This window comes from Arvicola amphibius, chromosome 1 (assembly GCF_903992535.2).
Source record: "Arvicola amphibius chromosome 1, mArvAmp1.2, whole genome shotgun sequence".
Lineage (NCBI taxonomy): Eukaryota > Metazoa > Chordata > Mammalia > Rodentia > Cricetidae > Arvicola > Arvicola amphibius.
In genome coordinates, this window is record NC_052047.1 from 145251827 (window position 1) to 145277777 (window position 25951).

Below are 25951 nucleotides of genomic sequence, written 5' to 3' on the forward strand. Positions count from 1 at the left end.
AATTGCCAAAGAATAATAAATGCTATTCTCTTCCTTTAAACAGGTACAGCCTGCATACAGTAAGTGCTCAATACTTATGTGAGGTTCCTGCCTCACAGCCACATCACTAAGCCCAGGATATCATATAGGCTGTATCTCTCTCCTCAGGGAAGCTCTGGTGTGTCCTGAACCCCAGCACACGAACATCACGGTGACTTTCTCTGCACATGTGGTCATGTTTCTGCCCTGCTATTTCTGCCCCTAACCCCACTGGACTCCCTTAAGTCCAAACCCCAGCAGGTGCTCACAGCTGCCTGTTCTCACCTCTGAGCCCTGCCGTACTGTTCCCACAGCCTGACATACCCTCCCTAAATCAGTTATGTCTGTGTTTCTCCTTAGACCCCTGATGAGTAGCCACCCTTTCTGAGAAGCTGCCTCCCAACCCTGCCCCAGATAGGAATCATCTCTTCTTGCAACTGTCTGGGTTGTTCTCCTAGGCAGAACAGTGGCCACAGTAAGTAATACTGGCCACAGTAAGTAATACTGCCCCCCCCCCCCCGGAGAAAGCTACTTCCTCTTCAGAAAGAGATTCCAGGTTCTAGGGTTCCCTGTTCCTCTCTAGTCAGAAGGGCAATTTTCCCACACTCCCTCACAACCAGGAAGTGTCCCGCCCCTCTGGGGCCTGTTTAGAACAAGTACAAAAGCTAGGATCATTCCACGCTGCCTGTTTCCCAAACTGCAAGCTCTTTTTGTGGGTGAGTAGCCTGCCCCTTTTCTTTTTGCTTATCATGAACACCAGAGGATCCTTGGCCTCCCCAGCTGCTCCCGAGGCGGTCTTACTCGCACCCCAAGCTCTGCCCCTAGGACTCTGGTCAGTAAAGATTTCACATGTCCACTGGGGAAGAATTAACATACTAGGGAACTGACCTGACAGGAACCATTCCACACTTCTTCCTGATGGAGCTCAGAAGGACCTGGACTCCAGTCTTTCCCTGAGTCCTGAGATTCCTGACCCCCAAGTCCTCTCCTCTCCATATCAGCCTTTATCTCATCCTTCCTGGCTGGAAGCCCCGACTGATTGGGTCTCCTCCTCCAACCCTCAGAGAGTCATGGTGGGCCCCTACAGCCTCTTGGCAGAGGACCTGGGATCCACACTTGCAACACATCTCCCATCCCAATTCTCGCCCTGGAATCTACTCCAAACATACTGCACACGCCTGGAAACAGAGCCATAGGCCTGATCCATCGGTTTGAACTCCCACAGCCCTGGCCCTGACTACCTGTTTTTGTTGTTGTTGTTGTTGTTGTTGTTGTTGTTGTTGTTGTTGTTGTTGTTGTTGTTTTCGAGACAGGGTTTAGTTTTGAGGCATGTTCTCAATGGGCTTCCCTGGGCGCCCTATGTCTGCCCCCACCCTGTGACAACTCCTCCTGTTTCTGATCTGCTGAGTCAGGGTGAGCACACAGCAAAGGAGGTGTTGATTTTGACGCTGTGGCCCGTCAGCTGACCCCTATTCGGCTGCAAGGTAGAAAGGTGGGGTGGGCATCTGGTTTCCTAGCAATGATCAACCGGTCTGGAGAGGAATGAGTATGCATAGTAACGGGCCTGAGCCAAACTAGATCAGAACCGTGTCTTCCCTCATGGTGCCATCCGGGCTGAAGTGTTGGGTACCAGGCATCTCTGCTCCTGCAGGAGTGTGGGGACAGGGCAGGCAGGGTGACATGGGGGAAAGGGGACGTTTCTGTAGCTTCCAGAAACCTCCTGGTCTGTGGAGAGAGGTGCCGTGTTCAAGAGTTGCCCAGACAAGTGTAATATCTCTGCACCACCCCAGACTTCTGCTTTCCCTTTTTCTCTTGGATCCCAGGTCCAGCCTCCCTCCTTCCTTTCCTCTTTATCTTCCTTCTCATCTTCCCTCCCCAACCCGAAATGGACACCCTCTGCTGCTTGAGCAGTCAGAGTTCCAGCCTCCTCCCGACCAGGGTTGCGTCCAGGGCAGGACCAAAGCCCAACACTTGGAACTACCCTCAGGGGCGGGTAGTGGGGCGGGGCCTCGGGATGCGTGTCTGGGTTGGCCAATGAATGCTTAGAGGCTGCTTTGCCGGCTTGCCCTGATCCCTAGGGTGGGTGGAGCGAGCTGTCAGGCGGGGGGGGGGGGGGGGGGGCAGCCCTGGAAAAGTGGGAGGACCCAGGTTATGGGGGGGTGGGACCTTCCCGGGTCACCGCGGAAGGGCGGGTTCAAAAACACCTGGGAGGGCTCTACCACGAGGAATGCAACCCATGCTCTCCCGCGAAGACAGGTACAGAGGTCACCTGTTGAGCGTCCAGAGCGTAGGATACCCACCCAGTATCAGGGCCCTTGATGGACTCTCCCGTGAAGGCTGTCCTGGGGCCCTAATGGTGAAGTCAGGCAAAACTTTGAAATGGGCTCAGCCAGGCCCGTAAAATCTGGTTCCCACGCGTGGAAGAGGTTGGGAGGAAGGAAAGCACCCCACTCTAAGTGAGGCTGAGCTGCCCTACAAGTGTGGGGTCTGAAGAGCTGAGCTGTCCCCCAGTCCCTACTCCACTCCAACACCAGAAAACCCTAGAGCTGCAAACAGGTCTCGGTGGATCCACAAAGGACCCTGCGTAATGACTTGTGTCAGCCCCATACCAAAAGCATACACCAAAAGCATCAGCCAGAAACGCTACCTGCCTTCTTTTCCCTCTAGAAATAAGGCATAGGGTCTTCCTGTGGAGGACACATGGGGGCTCAGTCAGACTCCCTTTTGGGGTGAGGGTGCCTTCTGAAGTATGGGATGTTCCTTTTTCCTCTTCTATAGAGGCTGTGCCCTAGACCAGGAGCCAGCAGATGGGGAGGGTACCCAACCCACTCTTGAAGGTCGAGGTAGCTGGAGAGAGCCCTGACGAGCTCTACGGTTCGATACTCTCTTCTCCCTCTCCTGCAGGCACAGGCCAACCCTTCCAACCCAGTGAGTCAGCACCCAGCCAGAATCAACAGGACTTTTGCCCCTTGCCTGCTGCAAGGCTTGCCCTGCTCTGGCTCAGGTTCCTCCAGAAGTCTGGATACCGCCTGTCCGGAATGTCTGGCCAGCTCTCTGGCAGCATGGGTGCTCACCGGAAAGGGATCATCATACTCACCTATGTGCTGGCCGCCCTGGAGCTAACTTGTCTCTTCATGCAGTTCTCCTTCTTACCAGTGAGTAACACCCACACCCCACACCAGAGGCCCGGCACTGCCTTCTTGGTGGGCAAAGGCAGGGAGCAAAGTGGGGCTTGATGCCGCTGGATAAGTTCAGAATCCTAGGAACTGGACCCATTGACACCCCCGCCAACCTGTGAGCTGCCCTCTCTGCCTTTCTTGAGAGAGTGCTCTCCTCCTGTAGCCGCCTCACTTGCTGCCCCCTGCCCCATTCTTCCCCTGGGTGCCTAAGCCTGACACCTACTCAGCTCCTGTCCTGAAGGGCTGTAAGCAGTCAGTCTTTTCTGACCTTTGTGTCTGTCCATCCTTTTGTCCTTCTAGGTATCCCCTCTGTTTCCCTGTGTCCACACTTTATACCCTATTTCTTGTTACCCATTTCATTGACTTCTCTCCTACCCACCAAAATATGAGGACAGGGACTTGATCTCACAGCCTTGCTGGATCTACCAGAATCAGTGCAGGGTGGAGTGGAATAGTCACTACTGGCTACAGGATGCCTACCTACCACCTTTGGTTCGTTCCTACTTTTCACTGGGGTTTAGTCACTCAACAAAACTGTATGGAGCTGGCCCACAGGAGTCCACGGCGTATGGGCAGCAGCATCTAGAACTCAGAGGTCGACTATCCACCTCCCTCTTCTGTCCAGCCTGGGTGGGATCATGACATTGGCCACAGACCACCTTACAATGCTCCCTTGGAGACTCTTAAGGCTAGGTTGGCTGGAGCGTTGGGTTGAGGTTGGCTCTGTGTTAGGCTTGGGATCCATTCAGCATATGGGCCTGGCCCTCAGTATGATAAGCAGGCCAGGCTAGGCAGAAGTGAGATACCTGGGCACACAGGAGTTTTGATTGAAGCCAGAACCCTGCTCACATTGTACCCAAAAGTCCAAAGTTCAGAAATACAAAGAACAGAGTCAGATATGACCAAAAAATGAAGTCTGAGTCCTGGCTGCCATGGCCCTCCACGCCTCTATCCTTGGAGATTAGACATGCAGAGCTGGCCCTGCCTGCAGCTGGGAATCTGGGTTAGAGGCAGCCCTGGCCTTTATGGTCATTCTGGGAGTGACAGACACTTTCAGCTCAGGACCCCACCCTCCATCAGCCTTCTTAAATTGAGCTCTGCTCATTCACTGATAGCCCGGGTCCCCACCCCAAGCCTCCTTCCTGAGATATTGGCGCCTGGACAGGAGCCTTACCTTCCTCCTCATAAAAGGAGGGTTGGCATGGGGAGGAGAATGTTATTTCAGCCTAGGAACAGCCTGCATGAACCTGCAGTGGCTCCCACAGAGAGGCTCTGGTTGGCCAGCCTATCCTCATGAAGTCCTATGCGCAGACACTGGACTGTGACACATCAGAGCACAAAGGCCCAGACACCTGGCCCTCAGAGCTGGTGGCTGGCAGTGTTTCAGTAGGTGCCGGTGTAATAGTGGCACGGTGCAGTGAAGGAAGAAATGGTTGGGAGTGAGAAAGGGTGAGGGCACACGGCAGATTTGGGGTCAGAAGGCAACAGGAGAGCAGAGGGGTGAAGGCAGCTGGAGAAGCATTACCATGCAGAGGCCCTGGGGTGGTGCTGAGCCTGCAGCTAGAGAAGAGGCACTGAAGTCCCAGGACCACACTCATCAGGAGCTGAAGAGATTCCAGGATGACTAGGGACAACCGTGGAGGGGTGCGAAGGGGGCAGATCTACTGTCAGTGGATGGGTTACACGTGAGGGAGGGTGAGAGAAAGGAGTTCAGAGATGACACTAGGACTTTGGACCCAATCCTGGGAGGGCAGAATGCTGCCTGCAGTGAAGAAGCACTCTTAGGGGCTCTCTGGCTACGAGCACTGACTGCTCTTCCAAAGGACTAGGGTTTGAATCACAGCAACCACATGGAAGCTCACAGCCACCTGTAACTGTAGTCCCAGGGGCTATAATGCCCCCTGTGGGAACTACACACGTGGTGCAGACTATATGCAGGCAAAACAGCCATACACGTATAATAAGAATGATAAAATAAAATCAAAGAAACAACAGTCAAGGACCTTGTCAGTGTCGAGGAGGACAGATCCCTAGTTCCTGCCATGCTGTGCAGGAGATGATTTCAGACAAGGCACAGAATAGAGGAGGGACATGCTGGCTGTGGGTCAGAGGCACGGGGTGCTACATGACAGAAGTGGCCACAGAAGGCTCTCCAAGTGGGAAAGGAGGCAGACAGAGACTACTGATGAGGTAAGAGACCCAGGACAGTCCCAGCGTCACAGAGGAAGAAGCAAGCCACTGAGGCAGGTGCCAATCAGAGAGGGGCCTGCCGGGGTTTCCCTGGGCAGTTTGCTGGAGGAAGGAGGAAGGAGAAAAAGCAGCTGCTTCAGGCAAGGTGGGAGAGAGCTGGAGCACCTGGGTCAGCACCCAAGGCTGTGAGGGTAACTGGGGGAGAAGGCACCAGGGAGAATCCTAACAGATTGACATTATTAGAATGGGGCCCTCAAGAAGGTCTCGAGAGAGGAGAGCTTAAAGAGTGTTAGCCTTGGGACAGATGCCTATAGGGCTAGAGACTCAAGTGAGACAGGTGGGCCAGCAAGGAGGAAGGAGGAGGCAGAGATCTGGAGGGAGGCGCTGACTCATGTGGGGTGCAGCTAGGTGGGGAGAATAAGATCCTGGGGTCCCAGGACTGCTTGGGTCCTCTATAGGAATACTGCCACCTCTCTTCTCCTATAAGATAGTCAGCCCCCCAAAGACCCTGAGTCCTAAGGAACTCACAGAGCAGACTGCCTGGGCTGGGCCACATCTCAGAGGTTGTTAAGAGGCTCAGGGCAGTTACTTGCTGGGCAGGATAGTATTATTAATATTCGAGGGCAAGACATTGACGATGGATGTCTCTCTATGGTTCACTTGAAGCATGTCCTGCGGAGGGGGTGGGCCAGAAGTCGTTGGCTAGGGACTCCTACAGGGTCCACTTGGAGAGGGAGGAAGAGGGTCCCCGGGGAAGGCCTCCTCTCCCATGACACTGCCTTCTGCTCCCTCCCACCCCTACTTGTCTGAAGTGGCCTGACTATAAACCCTTCTTGTGTTTCAGTATCTGTCTCGGACACTAAGCCTAGATTCTGTCAACTTTGGCTACCTACAGACAATCTTTGGAACGCTTCAGCTGCTGGGTGGGCCTGTGTTTGGCAGGTATGGTGTGTGAGGGATACAGAACCCACAAGACCGCATGGCCACCCCTCCTGTTCAATGGGTGTAAGAGAGATCCAGCACCTGGTTGGCTTCCAAGCATCTTTGGAGCCACATTAGTGATACCCCAAACTCCAGCTAGTGGGCCTACAGACGACTTCCTTGATGGAAGCCCACATACCCACACATGCCCTGGGTGGTCCTTCACCAGCCTCCCAGCAGCCCCAAGTGGGGAGTGAGGGAAGGGCCCTGCCTGCTGGGTACTGACTCACCCTGTTGCTCCAGGTTCGCAGACCAGTATGGGGCAAGGGCAGCCCTCTCCCTCTCCTTCGTGGCAGCCTCGGCTCTCTATCTACTCCTGGCAGCCTCCTGCAGCCCAGCCCTGCCTGGTGTCTTCCTGCTCTTCGCCTCGCGCCTACCCTCAGCACTCATGCACACGCTTACAGGTAGAGACTGGTGGGTAGACCTGGCCGAAAGAGGGTAGAGGGGAGAGATGAGGGCGTGGCTTCAGGTAGGGGGCAGGTGGTGGGTGAGTGGGATGGAGAGATGGTGCATGGTCTAAGACAGGCCAGACAGAGTAGAGAGGTTTGTAGAGGTGTGTCCCTGGGTGGAGGGCGCTGTGGGGGGGGGGGATACAATCTGGGTGGAGGGGCTGCGAGGCCTGGCCTAGTTGGAGGAGTTTGAAGGCTTCGTTGCCTGGGCCCCTAAGTAGGCTCTCCACCGTGAGGGGTCGGGTCCAGCTTAGCTCCCTCCTACCGGCAGCTGCCCAGATGGTCATCACAGATCTGACAGCGCCCGCAGAACGGCCAGCGGCCCTTGGCCGGCTGGGTCTCTGCTTCGGCGTTGGAATGATCTTCGGCTCCCTGCTTGGCGGGACCCTTAGCACCGCGTATGGGTAAGTGGCCTGGCGAGGGCCTGGGTGGGGAGCCGGGAAGGTACTTGGCAGGTTGCTCACCCTCAGACCATTGAGCCAGCAGCAGCACCTCTCTGAGACTTGGTTTCCCCACCTAAATGTCAAACATTTGGGGAATCAACCTGCAGGGTGGGTGGGGCGTTGGGTGGTGTCGCCACCAGGGGGCGCTATCGTTACGGCCAAAAGCGCAAAAGTGCCGCTTTGGAAACCTCTGTCCTGTCCAGGAGGAAGGGTTGGGAAGGTGCCTCTGACACTCATGTGTAGACTGGGACTCCCGACATTCATTCTTATTGCATAAAATCTTATTCAAGCTATTTCTAGAGGTGGCTCTCTCGGGAGGGGGGCTGTGGCCGGAGTCCCTTTGAGGAAGAGGGAGTAGGGGATAGATACCCCAGTATGCTGCCCGCCCTGTGTGCCTGTTTTCCTCAACTCTAAAAATTAGTTCTGACAGTGGCTTGCAGACTTAAGGAAATCCACCAAGTTAGGCTTCTCCCAAGTCCCCAGCTCTCTGCCCCTGAGTTCTTCACCTGACCCTACCCTGAGGACTCCGCTCTTTGTCCTCTTAGAAAGACCTCCCAAAACATGATTCTAGGATGGTCTTTGGTAGGTAGGCTCTCCTGTCTGCCCCCTGCAGTGGGGACAGACCCAGGTGAGGTCCCCTTGGGAGAAAAGCTTCACCATGGGCTTAGCATGTTCCCTGGATCCTTGCCCCAAACCTCCTGCACCCATCCGAATGAGATCCTAAGAGTCAGCCTGTTCCTACTGTCCCCCCAAAACTCTCATGAAGTCAGCTGTGGTGCTGGAGCAGGCGCCTCATTCAGTAGGGGACATGTGCTTCTTTTCGGAGGAGCCTGTGTCCTCCAGATGGATGCAGCTCCCTGTAGGATGTCCTCCTCTCTCCTGGACAGAGCCTTCTGAGTGTCTAAAGCCTGTGCTTTGGAGGTGATATTTGAAGGACATATCTGTCACAACCAGGCTCTCTCATCTTGGATTAACAATGTCAATCCTAAATTCTTAGGATTTGACTTCCTCCTCAAACCAGGCCCTGTAACCAAGGCTCCCCAAATTTCCTCAGACCGACCCAGTGATAGTAGAGGCATCTGGGCAATGGCTGAGCTCAGAGCAGCAGGTATGAGATGACACCAGGGCCCCGTTGCAGCATGGTTCTAGGATGGTCTGCGGCAGGCTCTCATGTCTGTCTCTTGCAGTGGAGACAGACCTGGCTTTGCAAGTAGGTCCCCAGAGACACATGGCAGAGGTTGTTGACATGGACCTGGATGCCCTCTCAACATTAATAATAAGTATTAATAGCTTGTCTAGCTCACTAGTGCTAATAGAGAATCTAATAAGTGCCCCCCAGGCTTCCACATTCTGGGGCACAATCGGGAATAAGACAGCCCAGGTCTCTAGGCTGTGTTAGAAATGGGTCTAATGACCCGCAAGGTAAAAAGTTTTACTTCTGCGAAAGGGGGCAAGCTTATCGATGGGGTTCGAGTTAGGTTTGTTCTCCTGTGCTTCATTCTGAGTGCTTGGTCTGGTGATCTGCCGATTTCAAGCTGATAAGCAGGTGAGATCTGGAGCAGAATTCCTGACCTTGAGCACAGATTTTGATTCCAAGAACTGATCACCCTGGAGGAATTTGAGTTTCGGCCAGGCAGCTTCATTTTTATCTTTGCTTTTTTCTTTCTTTTTTCTTTTTTTTTTTTTAATTTATTTATTTATTATGTATACAATATTCTGTCTGTGTGTATGCCTGCACGCCAGAAGAGGGCACCAGACCCCATTACAGATGGTTGTGAGCCACCATGTGGTTGCTGGGAATCGAACTCAGGACCTTTGGAAGAGCAGGCAATGCTCTTAACCTCTGAGCCATCTCTCCAGCCCCTCTTTTTTTTTTTAAAAAAAAAAAAAAAAAAAAAAAAAAACAGGGTCTCACTATGCAGAGGCCTGGCTGGCCTGGACCTTACCAGAACTTGCTCGACAGAGCAGGCTGACTTCAACCACACTGGAATTTATTTTTCTGCCTCTGCCTCCTAAGTGCGTGCTGCGATTAAAGGCATGTACCACCTCATCCAGCTCTTTTATATTTTTTTTTTTTTTTGGTTTTTCGAGACAGGGTTTCTCTGTGGCTTTAGAGCCTGTCCTAGAACTAGCTCTTGTAGACCAGGCTGGTCTCGAACTCACAGAGATCCGCCTGCCTCTGCCTCCCGAGTGCTGGGATTAAGGCGTGCGCCACCATCGCCCGGCTCTTTTACATTTTTTTAAAATAAAGTTTCGTCTTATTTAACTGCTTGATAGAAAAGACATTACATTTCCCACAGATGTTATAAAGTTGGGTTGAAGTCAGGTGGTGGTGGCACACGCCTTTAATCCCAGCACTCAGGAGGCAAAGGGAGGCGAATTTCTGTGAGTTTGAGGCCAACCTGGTCACAGAGCTAGTTCCAGGACAGCCAGGGCTACACATAGAAACCCTGTCTTGAAAAAAACAAAATAATAATAATAAGTTAGATTGAACTATGTGAGATATGGAAAGAAAGAAACCAGGATGAAGGGGAGGGGATGGACAGGTGATCATCAGGATTTCTGAGCAGGTTAATTTTAAGTAGAGACCCAATGCAGGACAGGAGCAAGGCAAATAAGCAAAAAATGTACAGACCCTGAGGTCCAGGGAAGTAAGGAGGCCAAGTGGCTGCAGGGGCCAAAGAAGGGGGAGAGCCAAGCCATGGAGCTGAGCAGTGGGCATGGGTACATGGGAGGAAGATGAGGGTGTAGGGCTCTGCACCATCCAAGTGAGAGTGGCTGGACCAGAGATGGCCTCTGGGGTCAGGACAGAGGATAGATTCTTGGCTGTTTCTTTCCATGGATGGGAGTGAAATATAAATTCAAGTCTCAGCGCCAATATGTAGTCCAAAGCGGGCTCTCCCTAGGAGGTCTGAGCAGCATGAAGGTCCCCTGGGTAGGGTGACTGTTGATCCAAGGGACTGTGGAACAGACTCCAGCTGAGCACCTCTGCCAGTGGAGGACAGTAATTGCTGCCCCTCCAGAGTGTCCCGGATGTGCCTGGCCTTGCAACTTTACGAGGCAGAGAAGCTAAAGACCGTGTGGCTTTGCAGAGGGCAGGGAACTGAGCTGCAATAACAAGTTAACTCGGGCCCAGAAAGGGTTTGTCCCTTTGGCCTCTACCCTGGGGTCCATGGATGGACCACGGGAAAGCAGGAGAGATCAGCTTGCAAAACCAGATTGGTTGTGCAGGGGAGAAGAGGTGGCCTGGAGGAGCCTTTTTCAGGATGCAGGAACCCAGGGGAAGGCAATTTTCAGGGGACACCCAAAGCCACGGTCCTGCTGCCAGGGGCAGGGAGGGATGCATCCCCTTACTCCAACAGGTTTTCTCACCTGTGATGTGGGTACATGAGTCCTCCAAGCTCACCAGTGCTGCAAGGGTGAGCAACCCTGATAGTGTACAGTTGATGGAGGACTTTCATTGGTTAATTAATAAAGCAACTGCTTGGCCCAATAGGACAGAAAATTAGGTAGGCAGAGTAGACAGAACAGAATTCTGGGAGAGAGAAGGCAGATGCTTCAGGCAGTCGCCATGCTTCTCCTCTCCAAGACAGACACAGGTTAAGATCTCTTCTGGTAAGTGACCACCTCATGGTGCTACACAGATTACTAAATATGGGTTAAAGCAAGATGTGAAAATTAACCAATAAGAGGCTAAAACTAATGGGCCCGACAGTGTTTATTTTTATTTTTATTTATTTTTTTTTTTGGTTTTTCGAGACAGGGTTTCTCTGCAGCTTTAGAGCCTGTCCTGGAGCTAGCTCTTGTAGACCAGGCTGGTCTCAAACTCACAGAGATCCGCCTGCCTCTGCCTCCCAAGTGCTGGGATTAAAGGCGTGTGCCACCACTGCCCGGCTCGGACAGTGTTTAAAAGAATACAGTTTCCGTGTAATTATGGGTAAAGCTAGCCAGATCACGGGACACAGCCCGCCACTCCATCAACAGTCACTGCCGTCCGCTTGTTTCGCAGCCTGCCCCATCCAGTCCCTCGCACGGTCTTCACCTGCATTTCCTGCACCCCAGCCGCTGACTCAGAAGACACCGCTCATTTCCTTTTCCTTCTCAGCACCCCCAAGATGGCCTCCTCTGTCACACCTTCCAGAATAGTCTATCCCTTTCACTACCTTCTTTTAGCCCAAGCTCTGAGACTCTTTATAATCATGACTTTTATATTACATAGAAAGAGGTCAGCCTCAGCATCTCATTTATTGAGTGGGAGATCTGAGATTCAAATGAGGAGGCAATCAAGTGCCCAGACCTAGGGACAAAGTGGGGGACTTCTTCAGGTTGTCACACCTAAGAATCTGAAGGAACCCTCATGAGCAAAGCCGACCTTGAGCTGTCTGAACTTGTGGGAGGTGCATGGGAAGTTCTTTCTTAATGACTTATAGCTGAGGGGTCTATCTTTGTCCTACTGGACATGACTAGCCAGATCCATAGTCAGGATTCACACTGCTGTGAGCGTGATTGTCCCCCACATGTTTGTGAGGGCTTGGAGGCCTGGGTATTTAGTCCATTTGCAGTCACCTCTCGTCCCCATAGAGACCCAGGACCCAGGTTCCCACAGTGAGGTGTTCCACTACTACAAGCAAATTGAATATGCTCCCCAACCCCCAACTCCCAGCTGCTTCTGACCTTGTCTCAGGCAAGAGCCACCCATACTTTATGCTCCCCCTCCTTGATGGACATCAAGACCACATAGGGGTCTCCCTGTCCCCTGTCTCTCTGACCACCCCTGGGAGCTTGTCCCACAGAAGGTCCCGACTGTGCCCATCTCTGAAGCCTAGGGTAGCAGGTGTGAGGAGGAAGTGGATTTGGCACTGGAGCCTGCAGGGGCAGACATTGGTGTTACTGGTTTGGGCCAGCCTAGTGCTCAGTTTCGGGAGGCTGAGCTGCCCAAGAGCATCTGTCTACATCCACATCAGCAGGTGGGGGTGGGCCTATGAGTTATCACCCTGAACCCCAACTTCTCACAGCCTGGGGCTGGTCTTGGGAAGGGTCCCTTAGTGATGGAGGACTCTCATTGGTTAATAAAGAAACTGCCTTGGCTTTTTGATAGGGCAGGATTTAGATAGGTGGAGTAGACAGAACAGAATGCTGGGAAAGAGGGAAGTTAGTCAGATGCCTCAAGCAGTCGCCATGACTCTCCTCTCTGAGATGGATGCAGGCTAGAATCTTCCCAGTAAGCCACCCCTTGTGGTGCTACACAGATTACTAAATATGGGTTAAAGCAAGAGAGAGTTAGCCAGTAAGAGGTTGAAACTAATGGGCCAAGCAGTATTTAAAAGCATACAATTTGTGTGTTGTTATTTCGGGGCATAAGCTAGCTGGTGGCCGGAAGCCGGGTGGGACGAAAGGCAGACCTGCCCGCAGCTCCTCACTATACCTTAGGACCCAATTCAGGTAATTAAGAGTCAGCCTCTAGTCTGAGTACATCCAGGGTCATGGCATGGGATCAGAGAGGAGCCCTGCCTATGGGTGAGCAGCAGCATTTGTGAGGGCAAGAGGGTGCCCGTCAATGAAGGCATGGTCCTACAGATAAGAAACCCTGGTTATTTGAAAAGATTCAAGGGGTAAGAATGACCAGAGCCAGTAAGATGGGCAAAATGTCCAAAAGGGCATTTGGGAGTGGTGAGGACAACATCTTTACATTGTCTCGGGGACCACCACCAGTACTGAACACAAGACCTATGGAGCCCCTAGTGGCCATGCAGTAAAGTCCTTGCTGTTAGGGTACTGGCCCTTTGGAGGCAGAGATGCAGTGAGTTCCTAGGTGTTTGAGAGATAGCATGGAGGGGTGAGGGCTGCCGGAGAGGTCAGGTCTTTATTCTTTTGAAGGTGGAGTCGTCAGGCTTACTGGTGGGTTTTAGGAGACCTGTGGTGTTCAAGACAACATGGACATCTAAATTCAACCCTGAGGACTGTGAAAGCGACCTCAGTGATCAAGATCTGGGGCATGAAACAGTGACTGGCAAACTAGGCAGGCTGCCAGTTGTCCCTGTAAAGCCAGTGGCTTTCAACCTTCCTAATGCGGTGACCCTTTAATACAGCTCCTCATGTGGGGACCCCAACCATAAAATTATTTTGCTGCTACTTTGTAACTAATTTTGCTACTGTTATGAGCCATAATGGAGATGTCTGATGCACAGGATACTTGATGATATATGGCCCCTGTAAAAGGGTCCTTCAACCCTCAAAGATGTTGAGAATCTCTGCTGTAAGTAAAACGGAAGTGGTAACTAGCCTCCACTGTACCACCTCTTCAGATCCAAGCTTGCAGGTCCCACGGGGGCTCGGAGCAGGATGTCAGGGAAGACAGAGCTACTGTGACCCAGGGCCTCAGAAGACTGGGACTGCTTTCACCCATCCCGGTGGGGACTGGCTCAGCTATGGCCATCCAGCATGTTGTTGTCCCAGCTTGACCTACAACCTAGGAGTCTGGATTCATCCACAAACATCAGGAATTTGAACAGATGCCACCAAGTCTGATAGGACTTTGAAAACTGAATTAGAAAATATCCAGCCACGAGCCCTGAGGGGCAGGTTCCCCTGAGATAGGAGTGACCACCTGCAAACCCTCCCGGACACAGATACAGAGTGGCCCTTGTGACCGCCTGCTCAGAGTCTTACCCAGTACTTACCACACATTGGTTGCAAATCTTATCTGATCCCTGAGGCCTTAGAGCATGGGTCTCTCAAAGCCAGGGAGGGCGGGGGGGGGGGGGCTGTTCATCATCCTTCAAGTCTTCAAAGGCTCAGGGCAAGAAAAAACTGGTCATTTGGTTGGAGTGCTGTGTTACAAAGAAGAGGCGGGAAGAGGAGCTTGGAGGGAGCTCTAGGCTAGGCAGGACTGGGTCAGGGGTATTCAAAATTGGTTTGGAGGTTATAGGAGCACCCCAGCTGCAGGACTTTTAATTTCATCTTAGCCATGGGGCTTGCGTGTTGGGCACATTCAGGGCAGGTGGTGCAGGTGGTTTCTGACTAAGCCCCAGGCTGGGTGTTCAATGGTGCTCTGGAGTCCCCTGCCCCCACCTCTTGGGCCAGGCATCATATGCGTATGCACCCTGTCTCCCAAGTTACAGGAGAGAATGTGTAACTAGAGGCTTTAACCCATATCTGCATGTTAGTTCCTGGCATCAAGGACCTTGGCTCTACAGTCAGGCCCTCTCAGAGCCTCAGAGACACTGGGCAGGGCTCCAGAGTGATGAGGAAGGAATTGTCATCCTGAAACACAGTAGGAGCCCTGATAGGGTTGGACAGGGTCTAGGCCAGGCTGAGGGCCACCCTCAGTATCACAGACAGGCCCTGGAAATGAGCGGGAAAGAGCAGTGACTATCGTTTGCTGAGCTATGGCTGCAGTGCCAGAAGCCTCTTCGTGGCTGGCAGATAGCATGTGGGTAGCCAGCCTCCAGGACAGCCAGAAGCACAGCAGTGGGGAGACAAACAGAGCTGTGGTCATTTGCACCTGGGGATATGCAGTGAGGCAGCCAGGGAAGATGGGAACAATATCTATAGAGGATTCCTCGTCTCTGGCAGGTATGCATGTGCCCACCCACCCACTTGCCACTCATCCAGTGGATGAGAAAAAGGTGGGAAGGGCCAGTGAGAGGCCGAACTGATGTCCTTGAAGTCTTGGCTCAACTTATTAAAAAAAAAAAAAAAGATAAATAAAATGTACCGGGTGTGGTGGCATATGCCTTTCGTTGTTTGGTATTGTTTTTTAAGATTTATTTATTTACTATGTATACAGTGTTCTGGGGCACCAGATCTCATTACAGATGGGTGTGAGCCATCATGTGGTTGCTGGGAATTGAACTCAGGACCTCCAGAAGAGTAGTCAGTGCTCTTAACCTCTGAGCCATCTCTCCAGCCCTGTTGTTTGTTTGTTTTTGTCTTGTTTTGTTTTTTATTTGTTTGTTTTAGAGACAGGCTCTATGTAGTCCTTGACTCTCTTTGAACTCACTATGCAGACCAGGCTGTCCTCAAACTCACAGAGATCCACCTGTCTTTGCATCTGCACCACTATGCCAGTCTGGAGAAGGCCTTTAATCCCAACATTCAGGGAGCAGAAGCAGGCAGATGTCTGTGAGTTCAGGCCGGCCAGCCAGGGCTACATAGTGAGACTGTGTCTCAAAAGAAGAGAGAAGTGCAGGGGGAGGAAGAAAGACAGAAGAGGGAGAGGGAGAGAGAGAAGGAGAGAGGAAGAAAGCCAGAGAGAGAGAAAGAGAGAGAGAGAGAGAGAGAGAGAGAGCGAGAGAGAGAGAGCCAGCCTGGGTTCACATGGCAGCTCATACGTTCCAGGGGATCTAACATCCTATGTGTAGACATGTGTGCAGACAAAACAACAATGCTCATGAAATAAAATAATCATTTTTATTAAAAGAAAGAAAGGGAAAAGTATAAAATGAGGCACACAGTGTGTGGTGTTCTGAGAACCTGTCCAGCATGGCCTTGCACCTGTGTAAGTCACAGAGGCGGGACCCTGAGGGAGAGTCTGTTAGATTACTTGCTGGGGTGTGATAACCCAAAGGCCCTGGAGGGATGTCACAACATCCCACCAGCTTGAAAGCCTTAGGGATCTCAGCTGCCCTACAATTTTCTTTAAAAAAAAAAAAAAAAAAGAAAAAATTCTTAAGTAATTTTAGCCAGGCAAGGCAGTGCATGTCTTGAAGTCCTAAAGCGGGTGAGAGGGGGAAGCAGGTGGACCTCCAGGAGGCTGAGGCCAGCTGCCTCTACAGAGCAAATATTACATCAGTCAGTGCTACAGAGTGAGACCTTTATTAAAAAGAAAAAACATATTATTTTTTTGGGGGGGGTTGGTTTGTTTGTTTGACAGTTTGTTTGCTTGCTTTTTCAAGACAGGGTTTTTCTGTGTAGCCCTAGCTGTCCTGAAACTCACTCTGTAGACCACGGTGGCCAGGAACTCAGAGATCTGCCTATCTCTGCTGGGATTAAAGGCCTGCACCACCTCCTGGCAACTATATATTTTTATTTGCAGATGGTTACCATGTGTGAGTGTGAGGTCAGAAAAGTCTGAGAAACGTGTCATGCCCCTTGGAGCAAGAGTTTCAGGCAATTGTGAGTTACCTGATATGGGTGCCCAGAATAAAACTTGGGTCTTCTGAAAGAGCAGTAAGGTCTCTTACTGCTGAGCTGTCTCTCCAAGCCCCTAAGTTTTAGTATTGCATCGTGTATATGTGTGTGTGTGTGTGTGTGTGTGTGTGTGTGTGTTAATAGGAGGGAGCATGTGCCGTGCTGAGATTATAGAGGTCAGCTCTCTCCTCCTAGCACGTGGGTTCTGGGGCTTAAACTCGGGTCAGCAGACTTGACCCCAGACGCCTTTACTCTCTGAACTGTCTCACTAGCTCTGACTTTCACTTCCCATCCCCCAGTACTGGGGATTGAACCCAGGGCCTTGCATACACTAGGCAGGAATATTAGCCCTAAGCCACACGTCCCCACTCGCAGCGCTGGCTTTTCCTTCTCGCCTGCTTTCCTCTTCACTGTTGTGTTTTGTGGAGTTCTGAGTTTGAAGTGAGTGGTGTGCGTCCCATCTTTCACAGCAGCGGCCTACTCAGGCTCAGCTTCTCCTGGGAGCCCGCAGAGTCCCCAGCCCCAGGACCTGCATTCCCAGGGCAGTACTGACCTTTGATTTGCGGGTCACCACTCAGAAGACAGACAGGATCCAAGAAGGGACCTAGCACCCTAGCACCTACCCTCCCCTGTCACCAGTTTGCTAAAATAACATAATGGGTGGCCACCTCTGCTCCTGAGTGCTTCTGGAGAATCTAATGAAAAAAGCACATTTTGTCTCCTCCTGGCCGGGCCTCACACAGTGACGTTGGGGCTTTGGAGACCAGAAGCCAAAAGAAAGGCCTCTGAGGCAGCTGCTGGAAATGGTGTCCCTCCTTATGTCACCCATCATTTCCTGCAAGTCCCTTGGGGCCTGAAGAGGTCTCATTCTGGGGTCCAGTATTATGTTCCCTAATACTGGTGAAGGAAGGGTCATTGAAGGAACCATAGCAGTCAGAACTAGATGCCCAATTGCCCTGGTGGATAGGAAAATATCAACAGAAATGTATCTCCCCCACTGGGGAGAGCTATTGAGGTCTGGTCTCTATCAGTGAGTGGCCCTACTGCTTTCTTCTGTATCTCCTGCCTGCAGATGTATGCCAGAGTTCTAGCAAAGGCACCTGTATATGCCTATTGTTTGTATACATTGTCCCTCTGAATAAGAGAGATTATATGTATCAGTGACCATGGACATGATGGGGGAGGGGCATGGGCAGCTTGAATTGGCCTCGTCTGGCAGATTGGGGGTTCTCCCAAGATTCCGACTCTCACTCATGTCGGTCCATCAGGAGCCAGAACAGGGCAGGTATGGGAGGCTGCTGATCTGAGGCACTACCTTGACAGTCCGTGTGAACAGTTGATCACATTTACCTGTGGAACTTTCAGTGCAAGGTCCAGCCGAGGTCCATTTGCTCTTGGGGTCCGAGTGGTAAAGAATACCCTACTGAAGCCAGGGGCTGGCTTGGGGGATGGGCCCATGCTGGGTAGGAGTTCTCGAATCTGAGGAGGGAAGGGGTCCTCGGCTAGCTCAGAGAAATTCCCTCCTCAGAGGAAGTGTGCTGGGCGCTAGAGGAGACTCTGAAATCTGAAAGACAAGTCCCCGGGTGCCTGTATTTTCCAGAGGGATGGGCTGTACTGGAAGTATTGGGCTATCCCATGGCTCATAGCAAGGCACCAAGGGACAGTGAGTCTCTGGCAGGCAGGAGGGTTTCCTACAGAATCATGCATCAGGGGCCTGAGACACAGAACTCAAACTCCCCAGCCCTGGTAGGTCCTGCCCCTTAGGGAGTGGAGAAGGGTCTTTTGGAGGAAGAAAGGTGATTTCTTAGAGATCACTTAGTGCCCAGCCTATCCTCACTGGTAAGGGTACCCTGCACCTGGTCTTATGTCTCTAAAGCTGTCCTCTGGGACACCCACAAGCCTGCCTGACCCTGGGAACCTGGGAACCAGCTATACCATGAGCAAGGCCACTCTAACCCAGCCTCACATACTGCCCCTACCCCCTCCTCCCACAGGCTGCAGGGTCTGCATGTTGGGGCAACTGTTATCTATAAAAATGCTTTAAGGGATCAAGTGTCTGGGACTGAACACCTTTAGCAGGTGAGGTCTCAATGGGGCCAAACAGACAAGGTGGGGTGGGGGTTGCTTCAGAGTATGTCCCTGCAACCGTATGACCCAGGCTGTGTGTCGTTCCCCCACCAGGATCCAGTGTCCTGCCATAGTGGCTTTTGTGGTCACATTCCTAGGAGCTATCCTCAGCTTTACCTGTATCCCTGTCACCACCAAGGACGCCAGTGTCCAGTCAGCCCATCATGGTAAGCCCCACCTGCCCACATGGCCAATGGATATACCACTTTGCCCCAGAAGTCATCACCTTGTGCCTCTACTGGGACTGGGAAGATCTTCCAGCTAAGGGGTTTAGGGGACACAGAGGAGATAAAGTCTCCTACCTACTTCTTGCTGCTGATTCCTTGTAGGTCAAGCTGGGCACAGTTATGGGAGTCAGGCAAGCCAAGGCCCTTGAGCAGGGAAGTCCTACCAGGCAAGTTTACAAAAGTCAGGGAACACTCAGGGGACACAGGGGGCGTGAGGGTGGCTGCTAGTCTCTGAAGTGCCGAGTGTCCAGAATCATGTGGCGTTACTGGTTTAGTGGGAGATCCCACTGAGGTGGAGGCAAGTGTGGGCCAGCCTGGCTCTTCAGAAGGGTGTCTCTGTGCCTCTGCCCAGAGACTGAGATGGAGACTAACCTGGGAGACTGCTTGGGACTGGAGGTTGTGATACAGGGCCTCAGGGGACATTTGGGCACAGCTGAGAGTGTCCTGGGTGTCAAGGCATTCCTCTCTGACTTAGTTATTATTGCCTTCTGGCTGGTCCGGGAGCAACTACCCTTGTCAAGAAGATATAAGATCTAGGAATGTTCTAGCAGAGCTACCTGATGCCAGGTGCCTCTTCTCCTAATCATCCCCCACCCCCGCCCTGCCTGGGATGTAGGGTCCTGAGTTGGACAAAGTGTGATGAGGCTGTGGGGAGAGGGGGACAAGGCTGGCAGTCAGAGCCCCACAACCAATGTTTTTGACTGATGTCCTGGGTGGCCAGGTGGAACCAATGCTGGTGTGTTTGACTTGAAGGCCATCACCCGCTTGCTGCTGCTGCCTAGAGTATTGCCTGTATTCCTGGTCAAGGTAATCTCTGGCCTCCCTACAGGTGAGTCTCACTACCCCATTTCCACCCGTGTTCAGGGTCTGGGGTGGCTGAGAACCCAAGCCTTGGGGACCCAGGTCTAGGTGATGTTTTGCTCTGTCTGGGAGTCCTTATTGTCCAGTTACATCTGCGGGGGGCTCCCAGCACACACTGTAGGCGCAGATTCAGGCTGTGTGCTAGCACACGGGTAGCTAGTGTCATCCTTGCCGGGCTCTTGATCCTCTTGTTGGTCGCCACATGGCACACAGCCCACAGATTCTTGCTAACCTTTATGTCTCAGCACCCAGACCTGGCTTCCAGAAGTGCCATATAGGCCTGAGAGGCAGCCAGACTCTGGAGCCTCTCGTTCTGGCTGTCTGGTGAAGGAACACAGGATCCTTTACCCAGTCTGCCCAACTTTGAATGTACCATCGTGACCCTGTCATTCAGACTGCTGCAGTCTGAAGGTTTTTGTTTGTGGTGCTGGGAATAGAACCCAGAGCCTCACAAAAGCCAGGCAACTGCCCTACCGCTGATCCCACTATGGGCTCAGAGGTATTAGAGCCCCAAAGGTTCTGCTCTTTCCTGACCCAGAAGCTCTGTGGCTGTGTAACACCAGACTGAAGCCCCTAGCAATGGTGGTAGGGGTCACAAAGAAGCTGCCCCACAAGCCGGGCGGTGGTGGTGCACGCCTTTAATCCCAGCACTCGGGAGGCAGAGGCAGGCGGATCTCTGTGAGTTTGAGACCAGCCTAGTCTACAAGAGCTAGCTCCAGGACAGGCCCTAAAGCTGCAGAGAAACCCTTTCTTGAAAAACAAAAAAAAAAAAAAAAAAAAAAAAAAAAAAAAAAGAAGCTGCCCCACCTGCCAGCTGGGACCAGGCCCACCAATCCAGGCTGCAGTGTTTCAGTTACAGTGATTGGAGCCTGAAACCCACCCCGTAACACACACCTAAGTGGCAGGAGCCTCTGCGAGCTCCCATGATGCCCTAGGTTCTCAGCCTGGCACCTTATAGCTCACAGGGACTACTTCAGAGCAGCCCCCAGGGAGACAATTTCTACAGAATCCCAGATGGTGTCAAATGCCCTCTCTGGCTAAGCAAGTCCCCTGCCTAGGACCCAGGAGGGAGGTATATGCTGCAGTGGGGCCTGACACCATAACTGGCCTGCTCCTCTGCCCAGGGCTCTTCCTGGTGATGTTCTCCATCGTCTCCATGGACTTCTTCCACCTGGAGGCGGCAGAGGCCGGCTACCTCATGTCTTTCATCGGGATCCTCCAGATGGTGAGTGGGGCATGAGCAGAGAGTGCCATGGGGCAGAGAGCATTAGTCTCTAGGAGACCTGCCTCCAGGGTGTGGGGCTCTCTCATTTTTTGGGGACAGGATTTCTCTGTGTAGCCCTGGCTATCCTGGAACTCACTCTGTCAACCAAGCTGGTCTTGAACTCAGAGCTCTGCCTGCCTCTGCCTCCTGCTTGCTAGGATTAAAAGCATGAGCCACCACCATCTGGCTAGCAGACCATGTCTCTTAAGGACCCCTCCAGAGAGACTCCTATGGTGGCCCTGATACCCGACTATCACCCAGAGCTATTCTAGGATGCTAGTCATTCAGCGGGCACTGAAGTTGGGGCAGTACAGAGCTCCTAGGGTACCAGATAAAATTCTGAGTTAGAGGGAGACACACTATGAAAAGGGGAGGAGGAGGAGGATGCAGGACTAAGGAAATAGAAAGGAATGAAGGGGTGACTGGGACTAGGGTGAGGGGTGTGATCTCCATGGCGACAAAGACCTGGTAGGTCCACACCAGGCAATGTTGGCATTTACAGGGAAGGGTGGCCTGCTGGTTCAAGGGGAGTGGTAGGGAGTCTTAGTGAAAGAGGGGAGACTTAGGTACAGGGGCAGCAGCAGGGACTGCCTTGTTTAGGTGACCCTATGGGAAGGCAGAGGGTACGATTGGGAAGCCTGAGGGAAAGTGGCCTTTTTGACTGGTTGACTGTTTTGTCAGATAACGGTGAGACCTGCATGGCGTCTAGAAGCTTATTTTCAATTTAATGGGGAAGTCGAGGCTGGGGCGGTTAGTTTGGATGGAGGTCCAAGTGGCTGAACCCAGGATTAAATGCTTCCATAAAACCAGTCTAGAGAGGATTTGTTTTTCTAAGGCATTGATGGTTCTGTAGGATGCACCAGTGTTCTGCCAGGCATAGTGGGGGTTGTGGATGAACCGGTTTGGGCTCTGCAAGCCTGAGTCCAACCCCCATGAACCCTGACAATCCCTGGCCTCAGTAGCCTGACAGCTCCTTGCTCAGACTGTACACGGTCCTGGCCTTTGGTCTCACACACTTCCTTCCTGGTAGAGACAGGTACTTCCTATCTGAGAGACGAGATAGCGAGCCTCGCCCTGGGTTGCCTGGGCTGCTGAGTCATGTCTCTGGTGTCCCTGAATGTCTCTGGCATGGATTCTCTTTCCCTTTTTGCTGAGAAGGTCATAGGAGCCATTGCCCTATGACCTTGAGACTTTCTAGGAGCCACCTGTCTCACATCTCTGGTTGTAGTCCCTGCTGGGAGTAGGGTACTTTCAAGGGATGCAGACGGTGAGGGGCTACCAGCCACCAGTCCAGAGGTCCCCGTACCTTGAAGGTATTTTCAGAATTGTCAGGGTCAGGGCTTAAGTTCCGGAGCCCTAACAACCTTGGCTCAGTCAGCCGCTCATCCTCAATAGGTCAACTAAAGAGACAGGTAACCGTGAAAAGCAGAGAGGAGAGTCATTCTGTGAAGCCACCTTGGGAAGAGGGACAAATGTCCAGAGACTCCCGAGTCTGTCCTTGGGGTCCGGACATGAGGTTCAGGGTTAAGCAGGGGCAGGAGGTGTGCAGAGCTAAGCAGTCCTGGTCAGGGTGTGGTCCTGCCCGTCACTGACCCATCACTGTCAGCTCCAGGCTCTCCTGCAAGGCGGTCTGACAAGTTCTCAGAACTCTGAGATCTCTGGGGGACAGGCTGCCCCTCTGGCTGGCACCAGGCTTCAGCCTTTCTCTTCCCCAGCATGAGACTCCTGGGAAAATTCCAATGTCTTGGGTCCATTGTTTCAAAATTCTGATGGCCAGAGAGAGGCTCTCAAGTGTCTCTTTAGAATACCTTCTCTCTTCACGGAACACTTTCAAAAGGACAGAAGGGCAGGCGTGGTCTAGACCAGTGGTTCTCAACCTTCCTAATGCTGCAACCCTTTAATACAGTTCCTTAACAAAAAACAAAACAAAAAGCCTGGCGGTTGTGACCCACACCTTTAATCCCACCACTTGGGAGGCAGAGGCAGGAAGATCTCTGAGTTTGAGGCCAGCCTGGTCTACATAGCAAGTCCCAGGACAGGACAGCCAGGGCTACACAGATGAACCTTGTCTCCAAAAACAAAACAAAACAACACAAAAAACAAAAGACAAAAACAAACAAAAACAAAAAAGTACAGTTTCTCACGTTTTGGTGACTTCCACAGCCACAATATTTTTGTTGCTACTTTATAACTGTAATTTTGTTACTATTGTGAATCATAAATATCTGTGTTTTCTGATGACCTTAGGCAACCCCTGTGAAAGGGTCATTTGACCCCAAAAAGGTTTCAACCCACATGTTGAGAACAACTGATCTAGACTGTCTTCTCCTCCCCCTTGCCACCCTTCCTAGGTGATCCAAGGCCTGGTCATTGGGAGACTGAGCACCCATTTCCCAGAGGAAGCCCTGCTACAATCCAGTGTGCTGGTCTATGCTGTTGTGGGACTGGGCATGGTGAGCGTGTGCGCGCGCACGCGCGCGCACATACACACACACACACACACACACACACACACACACACACACACTACCTGCTCTGTGAAGCAGGTCTCAGGCCTCCACCCATGTCTTGTGTGTGCCCAAGTCTCTGGCCTGCACTCTTTCCTCCCCAACTAAGGCATCTTCCATGGTGGAGCGTTATGGGTGGGACCTCAAGGTGGGTTGCCATCTGGCTTTGGAACTTCTTTGCTAAGCATAGCCCTGCCCATTGCCCTGCCAGGCACTGATGTCCAATGTTCTCCACTTCTGCCTTCTGGCACCCGGCCTGGTATACAGTCTCTGTACCCTCAACGTGGTCACCGACAGCATGTTGACCAAGGCTGTGTCCGCTTCAGACACAGGTGAGCTGTACACAGGGGCCCCAGGAGTCAGGGTTCCTCCCAGTGGCCTGGGCCAAAGAAGGGGCAAGTGAAAAGGAAGAAGAGCCCAAGTAAAGATCCCGCCCCTTCCTAGCCCTTCTGACAAGCACAGAGTCAGGCAAGGGCACAGGTGGAGGACTTCCTGGAAGAGGCATTTGACTCAACTCTGATCCGTGCCAGAATTTCACTAAAAATTAGAGGAGGGATCAGAGACTTTGTCTAGGCAGAGGCCAGAGGAGCAAAGATGTGGACCTTGAAGGGCTTAGAGAACCACTTAGAAAGACAGCTGGTGGCTGGAGTGGTGAAGAGGCCAGAGGAGAACAGCACAGTCAACTTTCCCCGTCCTTGACAACAGTGCTCAGAGCTTTCTGAATGGAGGCTTTGAATCCATGCAGCTAGGGAAATCTGGGCCTGGCCTCCAAGCCTGTCTAGGGTGCTCACTCCCTGCTGCCAGGACAGCAGCTACAAAGGGCTGGGCCAGGAAGTCACTCTGGAAGGAGGAAAAGGGGTGTTAAGGCCAGGCAAGTGGAGGGTGGGGCTGGCCAGGAGGAGCAGGCCAAGCCACCAAGGCCGCGTCACGCCTGTGGTACCACCCCTGAGCTTGGAAAGAGCAGAGCCTGCTTCACCTGAGAACAGGAGCCCGCAGAGGGGGCGGTAATTGCCCTGTGTCAGTTAGTGTCTGCAGGCATGTGGGCAGGGAGAGAGTCTGTGCCTGAGTTTCCCCACAGCCGGCCCTGGGTGTGGGTGGGGCCTGCAGGCCCCTGTCTTGGCCCAGTTTTTAAAAGCCTGGTCTCAGAAGACCCTGGCCAGTGAGTAGCGAGTGACTCGGTCAGTCAGTCGCTTTCTGGAAGAGAATGGGACAAAGTATGACTCCCACCTGGGGATGTCAGGGGAGAAGGGTTCTCCACTTGAAGTCATTTTTAACAAGGTCTTATGCAGGCACGTCCACATTAAGACAACTGACCAGAGATGTGGAAATAGGGGCTCACATACTCAGGCAAGGACACTGGTAGCCCCTAGAGCCCTGGCCCTGACCCCTGAGATCCACTGAATCTACAGGACTATGGTGGAGAAACAAGAAGAGAAAGGGCCATATGAGAGGCACTAGGGACACCATGCCTGACCAGAATGCCAGCCCTACAGTCCTACATGTGGCTAGGATACCAGATCCTCCCTAGTCAAATCCACACTAGCCATTTCAGTTACCATTTGGAGAGAGTGTGGAATCCAGCACCCTGGATGTCCTGGGTGGAGCCCAGCGTAAGCAGATCACATCTACACTCACAGGTTTGGGACAGTGTAGCCTATTCCTGACCTGTGACCTCTTTCCCAGAGTCCTCCCTTGCCTGGGAAATTTCTAGAGCAGGAAAGAGGCTCAGCCCCATCTATACAGGAAAACTGACCCTGTGGGTGTAGGGTACTGTGCTTAATTGGGGGGGGAGATGTTGTAAGCCATCCATGAACAATGGGCAGAAGGTTGGGCTATGGCCAGAAGGTAGGCGGCCTGTCCAGAGACCTGTCCAGGATCTGACTGCTAATCCCCCTTTCTCCCAGGGACCATGCTGGGCCTCTCTGCATCCGTGCATCCACTGATGCGCACTGTAGGACCCACCCTGGGTGGCCTGTTGTACCGCAGCTATGGTGTCTCCATCTTTGGCCACGTGCAGCTCATGGTGAATTTGCTTGTCCTATTGGTCCTCTGGAGGAAGCCATTGTCCCAGAAGAAAGACAAAGTCCGGTGACCACAGAGCCCAGTGACCTGACCCAATCAGGCAATAATAAACTTCTGAACTTCTTCCTCCTGAGTTCTTTGGGCTTTGCCTAGATCTGTAGGTAGAAAGTCTGGGGGTCCAGGATGGAGCCAAGCCAGGGGGCTCTCTGGAGGGGAAACTACAGCCGGACCCACGGCTCTGGGGAGCACAAGCTTCCAGAGTCAGTTCCAGGTCATTAATCCAGCTCCTGTGTCCACTAACACAACCACTGAGGAGTCCTCCAGAAACAGCCCAGACACAGGGTGCTCCCCATCGCCTGGTGCACCGTGTGCTGGGATCTGAAGCAGGTTAGTTTAAAAGACAGGAACCAGTTTTGGTGATACATGTATTTAATCCATCTGGCATTCAGGAGGCAGAGGCAGACAGATCTGAGTTGAAGGTCAGCCTGGTCTATATACTGAGTAACTAGTTCCAGGCAAGCTAGGGCTACATTGTGAGACCTTGTCTGTAA

General features: G+C 52.4%; 1 protein-coding gene across 1 annotated transcript; it reads left to right on the top strand.

The window, feature by feature from the left end:
* The first annotated feature begins 647 nt into the window (after positions 1 to 647).
* On the top strand, positions 648 to 25533 carry Slc22a18 (solute carrier family 22 member 18). The gene is made up of 11 exons (XM_038325216.1): positions 648 to 734; positions 2923 to 3173; positions 6232 to 6329; positions 6612 to 6772; positions 7089 to 7221; positions 18574 to 18686; positions 19468 to 19575; positions 20732 to 20832; positions 23223 to 23324; positions 23590 to 23710; positions 25283 to 25533. The coding sequence occupies exons 2-11, from the start codon at positions 3057 to 3059 to the stop codon at positions 25468 to 25470; spliced, it is 1242 nt and encodes a 413-aa protein (XP_038181144.1). The 5' UTR covers positions 648 to 734; positions 2923 to 3056; the 3' UTR covers positions 25471 to 25533.
* Positions 25534 to 25951: the final 418 nt, after the last annotated feature.

Excerpts from the sequence above, each read along its gene's own strand:
- Slc22a18 (XM_038325216.1), top strand. The coding sequence starts at position 3,057 with ATGTCTGGCCAGCTCTCTGGCAGCATGGGTGCTCACCGGAAAGGGATC. Across the intron at positions 3,174-6,231 it reads TGCAGTTCTCCTTCTTACCA|TATCTGTCTCGGACACTAAG; the intron begins GTGAGTAACACC and ends CTTGTGTTTCAG. Across the intron at positions 6,773-7,088 it reads ACTCATGCACACGCTTACAG|CTGCCCAGATGGTCATCACA; the intron begins GTAGAGACTGGT and ends TCCTACCGGCAG.